At 47.4% G+C, this 9958-nt stretch overlaps 1 protein-coding gene across 1 annotated transcript; it reads right to left on the reverse strand.

The window, feature by feature from the left end:
* Positions 1-235: 235 nt before the first annotated feature.
* On the reverse strand, positions 236-1012 carry LOC145245585 (uncharacterized). The gene has a single exon (XM_080107161.1). It carries the CDS (start codon positions 1010-1012, stop codon positions 236-238), a length of 777 nt encoding a protein of 258 aa, XP_079963287.1.
* Positions 1013-9958: the final 8946 nt, after the last annotated feature.

Genomic DNA, 9958 nt, shown 5'->3' on the forward strand with positions numbered 1-9958 from the left:
TTTGGGGTGCACAGTTCTGACAATACCACTTTTGTCTCTCGGGGGGTGCCCTGTCTATGCTGACGCAGTGGAAGTGGTACCATCTGTCGCAAGCATCACATGCAATCATGTCAAAATCTTGTTGAGGGTAATTGCAGCTAGGACACACCCAAGCTCTGGCTTCAGCTGCAGGAGAAGAATCAGTTTCCCCTTCCTGAGATGTCTCAGCATAACGGTCGGAAGACACGGAGAGCTCCTAGGGATATAGGTGCCTCAACAAATGCACCTCTTCTTGTCCATTAGCCCGTCTAATGTATGCTGCTCTGGTGATGCCGTCGTTACCTGGAATTAGATTGGCAATAGTGCCTAGAGCCCAAAATGGCCTGGGTTTTAGAGGGCTCTTGATTATGACTACGTCACCCTTCTGGAGTCGATCGCCAGATTGAGAGTGGGACTGCACTGGACCCCTTCTCCCTAATTCCAGGAGGTACTCCCTATACCAGCTTTCGTTGAAATCTGCGAGACACTGGTTCCTGCGTCCCAAGGACTGTATCAGCTCACTCCGACTGGCCGGCGTTGGTGCAGCTTCGTTTCCATCGTCCAATCGCAGTAACAATTCTGGGCATTGATTAGGGCGGAGAAACATATTGGGGGTGACCGCAGTCGTACTCTTGTCGGCCGAAGACTGGTAGGTAAAAGGGCGGTTGTTGACTAACCTCTGTATGTCCGATATAACTGTGAGTAGAGTGAAATAATCTAGCTTGCCTCTACCGACAATCTTAAAAAGGCAGGTTTTAATTGTCCTTATACATCTTTCCCAAATCCCACCATACCAAGGGGAGAACGGTGAGATGGTTCTCAGTTTCAGGTAGCACGGTCCATATTTGTCCTGGTAGTCACGGAAGAGGGTCAGACGACTGAAAAGTTTTCCGGCTCCTATGAAGGTTCTCGTGTTGTTCCTATACAGAGCCTCAGGGACACCATTCTGATTGGAAAAGCGAATCAGGGCCTGGAAAAAGGAAGATATGCTCATATCGGGCACCACCTCAATGTGTACAGCTCGGATGTTCAAGCAAGTGAACAAAAGTAAATACACCTTTCGGTCGCTCTCTCCGTCGATCACCCATAGAAGTCTATCCCAGTGTGTCGGTAGGGGGTGCAAAAATCAGTTCGATATGAAGGTAAGTCAGCGACAACACTGGGATGCATCGACCTAGAGTTGTACCTCTTACACCTCGCGCAGTCATACAAAACCTGCTTGACCGCTTGTCTTCCCTGAGGAACCCAGTATCCACGTCTCCTCAGCTCGGCCAGGGTTGAACCAGTCCCAAGGTGACAACAAGCCTTGTGGCAGTCCAAAATAATGAGCTTTGTCACGGGGTGCTGCTTACCTATTAAGATGGGGTTCTTAACCTCATAAGAGAAGTGTACGGATGAGTCAATTCTACCCTTAGATCGAATCAGCCCATCTGGATCCAGAAAAAGGTCTAGGCTGCATACCCTGGCCAGGATATGATCTCTGTCTGGGTCATTTAGGTATCCAATCTCCATGGGAAATTCCTGCTGTTGCATGGTCTTCATCAGGTAGTGACCAGCCTTGGATTCACAGTTCCACTGTTTATTAAGTCTGATTGCTATGAATTTGTAAACCAGAGACACGACCCTCAACAAATTAGAGAAGGACGAAAATCTGTCGAAGGACACAACCGAGGGATGCCTCTCTTCATACGAAACCGAACAATAAGCCACAGAGCGAGTCATCCGCTGACACACCTCACTCAAGCAGGGAAGATCCCGCTCCGGCCACTGACCAATCCTTCCACTCAGCCAGGGGGGGGGGGCAAAGCGCCATAGGTTGAGACAAGACCGAAATCGCCTCAAAGTAATGCCTCTCGTTATCAAATCAGCCGGATTAGATTGGGTGTCCACGTACTTGAACAGAGTCCTCAAACCGTAGAGAGTCTCTATGTCAGAGCTCATCTTCAGGATATCCTTGAGTCAGTTCTTCGCAAAAATATTGTTGCACGACATAGTTTGTGACAGGAGCCACGACAAAACAACCTGAGCATCAGTGGCCATGCATAAGCAGTCAGGAGTGAATCCCTCACAGTTGTCCAGGATAGTAGGAAGGCATTTGAAGGCCAGAAATACTGCCATCAATTCGAGGACTGGTAATGTTTTGTCCTTCATTGGAGCTACCTTTGCTTTTGCGGAAAGCAATGAAGACTGGCCACCTTGTACGATATAGGCGGCAAATCCATAAGCCTCTTGGAGGCATCACAAAACAGGTACATATTCCCAGGCAGTCCAGGCATTACGCTCCTTCGGTCAAAGCGGACATCGCTCAATTTTGAGAGGTCTGTAGCAAGATTCCTCCAATCGTTCTGGATGGCAGGAGAGAGGGCATCGTCTCATCCCAGACCATCCTTCCACATCGTTCTGATCAGCACACGGCTCCGAATTGTAACAGGAAGGTAGAGAGAAAGCGGATCGAAGATCTTGGCCGCCTCGGAAAGGACGCCTCTCTTTGTTGATGCACTGGCATCACATTCTGTATAAGGTACGTACAACTCCTCTGTGAGCGGAGAGTATTGATATCAGAGTACCTTCTCCCACTGTTCTTCATGGGGGCTCAGGGTGCTGTCCTCCTCCATCTTAGCACGGAGCGTCTTACAATTGGAATTACATGCCTGGAGGATGAACCCTCCTTCCTGCAGTCGCTGTCGAACCAGGGAATACATTGCAACAAATTCGTCCCGTCAGGTTGTCCACATAGAATCAGTCCTCCATCACCTCGCGGCAGGCATCTCGTGGGCATTTGCCAGCATGTAACCTTAATATGCAACCCAATACGAACGGGCTGGAGGTGAAACCAAATATCAGAGTGGTGTATCGGAAGCAGCGCAATCGATTTTCCTCCTTCAAAAAGAAGCATAATCGATTCTTGTCCACCTCTAATTTTAGTCGGATCATAAGGAAGGCTCGGCGGATGTCTGCCAACAAAATGTAACGGTTGGCCCTGAATGCCAGAAGCAGCCTCAAAATGTTCCCAGTCAAATTGACGCCTGAATATGCAGCTTCGTTCAGTGATAATCCGCCTCCCATCTTTAAACTACAGTTAAAGATGGGCCTAATCTTGGTTGTCTCAGTTGGATCGGTCTTGTAGACCGGCCGATGGGGTATCCACACGTACTGGTTGAATTCCTGAGGTGTGACAAAGATTTCTTCTATGATGCCATCTTCCTGCTGTAGCCAGAACACCTCCAAGTATCCGTCGTACTTGTTCCTCCTTGTCAGGTCTGCAGCTACTTGGTCCAAGACACGCAATGACGTCGCGTGGTTGGAGGGCCCCCTTTTCAGTTTATCCTGATTCCAAGGGAGCTCTACATAATAATTGCCCCTACGAAGCTCAACAGTCCTCTCAAACTGCTTAATCAGTTCCTTATCGTAGTCAGAAAACCCCTCTTGGTCCGGTATCCCTAGTGTCTCCAGGCTGACCATTCTCTCCAGTCCTCTTTGCACGGTGCTATCTGGAAAGCAGCCCTCGAAGGGATGGAAGTAGGTCGGTTGAGCCTCCAACACAAAACACAGGTGGGAGGTGTCGACCTGAGGAGTGTGATCTATTATGGTGTTGAATGACAGGTGATTTACTTCACAGGGAGAAATGTCATTCAAAGAGGAGGAGTCGACTCTCCCGAATGGGACCAATCCAGGCGCAATCGAAAAGGCCCAGCCCCCCAGACACCGAACAAGGTTAAATGGATCCAAGTGCTGAAGGAGGTCTAGGCCACCAACCCCCTTAATGGTTATCAATTCAGAACCTGTCTCAAACCAGCCAGCCAATGAATAGCCCGCCTCTCCCAAGGCTCGCAACACAGACTGCAAATCGCGCAACCGGACCGACAAATCAGTGCCTTCAGACACCAAAACCGGATACCCTCTAGTATTTCCTGAGCCCAAGTCCGTTTGCAGGACAACCTCCATGAACTGTCGTTGACATTCTCCAAGAAACGTGGATAGTTTAAGCTGGCAAAGGGTCCCAATGGACCCAGCAGGGCATAGTTCTTCTAATACATCAGCTGACAAATATGAGCTTTCGCTGCCAGTGTCCAACAAGCAATTCACTGAAACAGTTCTTATTCCGCAGGAGAAGGTGATCGATAATATGGGAGGCAAGGTTGTTGAGTATCCTGATGACTTAGCATATGTAGCATCTACACCAAATGAAGAAGTGACAGAAGTCCATCGATTGGGTTTCCTCGTTTCACTTCGGCTTGAGGCAGGTGGAGGAGGAAGCGAGGAACCAGACCGGCCCTTCACCTGCAGTCGCTTAATGGCTTCACTTGTAAGCCCCAGAATGGATGACAATGGTGGTACCCTCTTATTTGTGAGGGCTATTAATTCCCCCTTCAGGTCGCATGATAGTTTCCTGAAAAGTACCTTTGCCATAAGGCGAGCCCCGCTCGAGCTGTCCACGGAAAAATCACACGAGAGAGAGTTACCCAGCTCCTCCAACATAGATGCCGTTCTGGAAACAAATTCTCCTAGTTCGGAGAGTGGTGCGTTCTTTGAAGGTGTGAAATCCAATATGTCCTCGAATATCAGGTCAATAGTACTGTCAAGGTCCAAGAACTCGTTCTTGAGTACTGTCATGGCCCGAGCATAATTTGCATCAGTGCAGTTATAGTGACTGATCACTGCAGGGCTCTATCCATCAAGGAACACTTTAGGAAATTTAATCTTTCCGCATCAGTGGCCATGCTGGCCACGTAGTTCTCGAATCTGGTCAAGAAGTTCCAGAAACATAAACGGTCAGTCGCCACTTCTCGGCCGCTAAAGGTAGGGCCCGTAATCTGTAGTTGAGGGGGCTTGACAATGAACGAGGCAGTAGTCCTTCCAGGGATCGATGAAGTTCCAGAGAATTGGGGCTCAGATTCCAAACTGAGAGGGGGTTTAGGTGGCTCGAAGATTGAATTCAACTCCGCCAAAGTGTCCAGGTAATAAGTCTTCTCTGTGTTATGAGTAAGTTGCTGGAATCCATATTAAATAGAGAAATAGTCAACCACCTCAGCAGGAATAACCTTCTTAGTGACACACAATATGGTTTCCGCTCTGCAAGATCTACCGCAGATGTGCTGACGGTTATATCCCACAGGATTAGTGAATCTCTTGACAAAGGCTTCCTTTCTAGGGCAATTGCTCTTGACATATCAAAGGCCTTCGACAAAGTATGGCATAAGGGTCTACTTCACAAGATTTCCAGCTACGGTATAACTGGAAATGTTTTCTCAATCATTAAATCATTTCTTTCCGATAAGCTCATAAGAGTAGTGGTAGATGGTCAAAAATCGGAGGCCTGCAATATAAATGCTGGAGTCCCTCAGGGGTCAATCCTGAGCCCAACTCTCTTCCTTATCTACATCAATGACCTCCCTAAACACATACTTAAATCATTCGTTGACATCTATGCTGATGACACGACCATCTATGGCAACACATCAAAGGCTGTAAATGACGAAGTTCTCTCTGATTCTCTCTCCTCTGATCTCGAGCGCGTGGTTCAGTGGGGGAAGATGTGGCTAGTTACCTTTAATGCATCCAAAACCAAACTCCTATCCTTACATCATCAACGCTCTGATCCCCAGCTGGCATCAATTGTGATGGATGGCTCTCGTCTGGGTGAGGCCCCGTGTTTTGACAAGCTTCTGGGTTTGACCTTTACTCCTGATCTGAAATGGAACATGTACATCAAGTCTGTTGCCAAGGTCGCTGGAAAGATGGTGGGATCCTTCTACCGCTCCAGAAGATATCTCACTACTGATGCAATTCTCTATCTATATAAAAGCCAAGTATGGCCAAGGATGGAATACTGTTGCCATATCTGGGCAGGAGCTGCCAAAAACAGCCTATCATGCCTTGACAGAGTACAAAATAGACTTTGTGGTTTAGTGGGGGATGCCCTTTTCTCTACCCTGCAACCCCTCTCCCACAGAAGAGACGTTGCAAGTCTATCCTTGTTGTATCGTTATTTTCATGGCAGGTGCTCGTCTGAACTCCAATCCCTGGTCCCCCCTCGCCAATCTTTCACGAAAAACACCCGTCTAGCTGAATCCACTGTGAAAAATTTCCCCCACTCTATATCTGTGCCTAAATCAAAACGCGGATTTCATGAACAAAGCTTCTTTCTTAGAACTGCACGCCTGTGGAACTCTGTTCCGTCTGCCTGCTTCCCTCCGGACTACAACTTGGATGTGTTCAAGTCTAATGTTAACAAATTCCTAATGAACCGCCCCCTTAAGTAAACACTTCATCAAATCTCCTCACTAACGTAATGTACTTGCAATAACCCTTATCCCTGAGTGGCTTCCGGGCCTTGATAAGTGGTGATCTCTGTGTAAAAAAAAAAAATTACTCATCAGAGGTACCCAAAGGCTCTCGCTCTCAGCAAAGGTCCTCCCCTCGAGGCAGTCCAGTTGGCCCACGCATGTTCCCAATTCATCGATCAGCTGCTCTATTTGCCTCCTGAGTACCTTGTATGTTGGAGGCTTTATGTCGCTGCGCCACTGTTTGATCCGGAACAGGATCTTCTGAATCAGGGACTCCTTTAACAATATGAGATCATCCTTAGAGGAGTCCATCAGGATGAAAGTAATTGGACTCTTCACTTATTGTATCGACCAATCCCCCAAATCCGATTTCTGTTGCGTGGCACTCAAATAGTGGCAGAAAAGGGAAGAGAGTCTCCTTTGCAAGATGTTAAAAAAAAAAATAATCCCGTTGAAGGGGGAGAGAGGTAAGTCGAGCAGAGGATCACGCTGGGTTGCAAAGGAGTCGCCTTGTAGTAGGTAGAGGTAGACACCTTGTAGTAGGTAGAGGTAGACGGTACCGAACTGCCAGCAGGAGCGACTAGACTTGTAACACTTGCTAGCCACACCGAGGCAGAGTGGTTTGAGGCCACCTTTATAACAGAGGGAAAGCTCCTCTCACCACTCCTCCCAATCTATAAATACTCAGCAACATGGCCGCCCGCGTAGGATTAGTTGAATGCATCCCCAGACACGTGAGTACTCATCTCCTCCTTTTTTTTTTTTTCACACTATGAACTCCAATCTTTGATCTGAGCCACCGACTACTGGAATTTCCACCCATGACTAGATTTTTTTTTTAATTTTTATTTTTATTATTTTTACTGTTTATTCACCTAAAAAAAAAAAAAAAGGCACAGTGCTACTAAGTCGTAAGAAACTACTATTTGGAACCAGATTTGCTGAAATACTATGAAAGGAGTTGGGCAGCAAGATGTCTGTTCACATTACACTTCAACTTCTGCATGTCAGTACAGAAGCAGGGGCCCGGGACGGAATTCCAAAGTCTAGCAGTTTGAGGGAAAAAACTATTTGAGTAGAAGGTTTTACAGCATCTAGGGATCTCCACAGTGTAGGGGTGGAATTTTGCTGCTTGTTGGGTATTTACATCAAGGAGATACTAGTGCTTTAGGTTCGTCCAAGCACTTACCATTAAAGTACATGTAAGATAGGCACTGGGATGCCACATTTTGGCGATGGGACTTTCAGGTTGGAGTTTACTTTCAGTGATATACATACATTAATCCGGAACATTACCAAACTTACAAACCTTGATGCAAGCAATGCAACTGGTCCTGACAACATTCCCATCATTGTGCTTAAGAAGCATAACTTGTTCCCATACTAAAAAAATTATACAATGCTTGCTTAAATGAGAAACACTTTTCATCTATTTGGAAAACGTCAACTCAGTATCTAGAAATACTGGTGATTAGTTTTCTGCATTTCAATACAGCCTGCAAAGTCAACTGCTGATGTTCTAGCTGTAACATCACATAGGATCTTGATGGGGTTATATTTTTAAAGCAATAGCCCTTGATATTTTAAAAACTTTTGATAAAAAGTCTGTAGAAATGGAGCCTCCCTCACTCGTTCCAATGCACTAATTAATCGTCTTGTAATGTCACCTGTTTACCGTCTGTACAGCGAAAAACTCTTCACTCCTCCACCTCGCGAGATCACATAAGACCGTTTCTGTTAAATATTGCAGACACCATCTTGGTTTCTCTTTTTCCTGTCCAACGTGCATGACAGGCAGACATGAGGGCGCTTAACAAGTAGGTTGTGTGTATGTCCATTTCTATTTTCCTCTACATCCCCACCCCTGATCTCATGATCACAGAGATGGCAGGGAGGTGGCGCTCTCTTCCGTCGGGTGCTTCTTCAAAGGGAGACTGTGCAGTGTGCAGGCCTCTTTTTCACTTGCTCTCTCATCCACAGTCTGAGGGTCTAAGAACACTGCCTCCCCTGAGAGGCTACTAATATCGGATTCACTGCTTAATGAGGATGAGGATGGTGTGAACCAGAGTGATGGCCCACTGGCCTCAGACCCAGAGTCACTCCCGTCGTCCAGTGGTGGTTGCAACTGTGTCGCCGGCCTCAGGTCCATAACATGACGGGGCACACCATCAACCATGACTGACTGCTGACTCACGACATCCGTTACTTGGCACTGTTTATATCTGTCAGTGCACCGGCATCCCGGCGGCTTCATCCAGACAGGATCGCTTGGTGCATACAACCCTTCCTCGTTAGCGACTTCTCTGTTGGGGTAGATTCCCTTTTCTCGGACTCAGTATTGGTATATTGCGATGCAGGCGCTGTTCCTGGAGACGTCATCCTTCAGCATGATGTACGGCTTCTGAGACGGTGCACTGCTTCCTGGCCACAATTCTTTTGATGCTGCGATGGCTCCTCTCAGCAATACCATTGCCAGATGGCACATAAGCACATCGCAGTTGCACTCCCCACTCCTTCAGGAACTGCCTGACCTGCCGGCTGAAGAAGGCTGGGTCATTGCCAGTCAGCACCTCTCCGGGCACACCTCTTTCAAAGAACACAGATGACAGCTGGTGAATAATGTAGGAGGAGTCCTGGCACCTAAGACCAGACCATGAAGCGCGTAGGTCCACAATCAATGAGGGTGAGGAAGTGATTGCCACCGTAATGTGTGATATGCATGCCCACTCTCTGCCACATGCCGCTCACTCCCAATTGACCTTTTTATCACTGTACCGGAGCCGGATCGATTGAATGACATGCCTCGCAACTTTCCACTGCTCTCTTGACATCTGCCTTTACTTACTTCTGGATCAACCATCTTGGCAAAATGTAGTGTCCGCTTAACCCCTGGTGTCCGCATTGCCGATGAATCTCACTGATACGATCCACATCCATATTACATACGACGGCTGCACATGGCTGTTGCAGCATCTCAGAACCTCCCCGGGTATCAGTCAACAGCCACCATTGTGGTACTTGTGTCAGCACATCTGCTCTGTTGCTTTCAGACCTGATCAACATTATGTCTATGGTCAGGTTGTACTCTTTGATTGTATCGACCAGGTTGGCGAGCCGCCTTCATATCAATATCTCACTCACTGCCAGTGATTAGCCATGCTCTTCCAGTCAATGCATCGGTTATCCACTAATAAGTGCATGCGGAGTCCGTGATATGTAGTATCCTAGCTTGCCATGGAAGCGCCAGGGTAACTCCTTTCAATGTGGCATCAAGTTCGGCCAGGATGAAATACTGTTGCCATATCTGGGCAGGAGCTGCTAAAAACAGCCTATTCTGCCTTGACAGAGTACAAAATAGACTTTGTGGCTTAGTGGGGGATGCCCTTTTCTCTACCCTGCAACCTCTCTCCCACAGAAGAGACGTTGCGAGCCTATCCTTGTTTTATCGTTATTTCCATGGCAGGTACTCGTCTGAACTCCAATCTCTAGTCCCCCTTCGCCAATCTTTCACAAAAAACACCTGTCTAGCTGAATCCACTGTGAAAAATTTCCCCCACTCTTTATCTGTGTCTAAATCAAAACGTGGATTCCATGAACAAAGCTTCTTTCTTAGAACTGCAAGCCTGTGGAACCCTGTTCCGTCTGCCTGCTTC

Source organism: Euprymna scolopes, chromosome 23 (genome assembly GCF_053919585.1).
Source record: "Euprymna scolopes isolate OS-2025 chromosome 23, ASM5391958v1, whole genome shotgun sequence".
In the NCBI taxonomy this organism is placed as follows: domain Eukaryota; kingdom Metazoa; phylum Mollusca; class Cephalopoda; order Sepiida; family Sepiolidae; genus Euprymna; species Euprymna scolopes.

Coding starts and splice junctions, on each gene's coding strand:
- LOC145245585 (XM_080107161.1), bottom strand. CDS start 1,012: ATGAGCATATCTTCCTTTTTCCAGGCCCTGATTCGCTTTTCCAATCAG.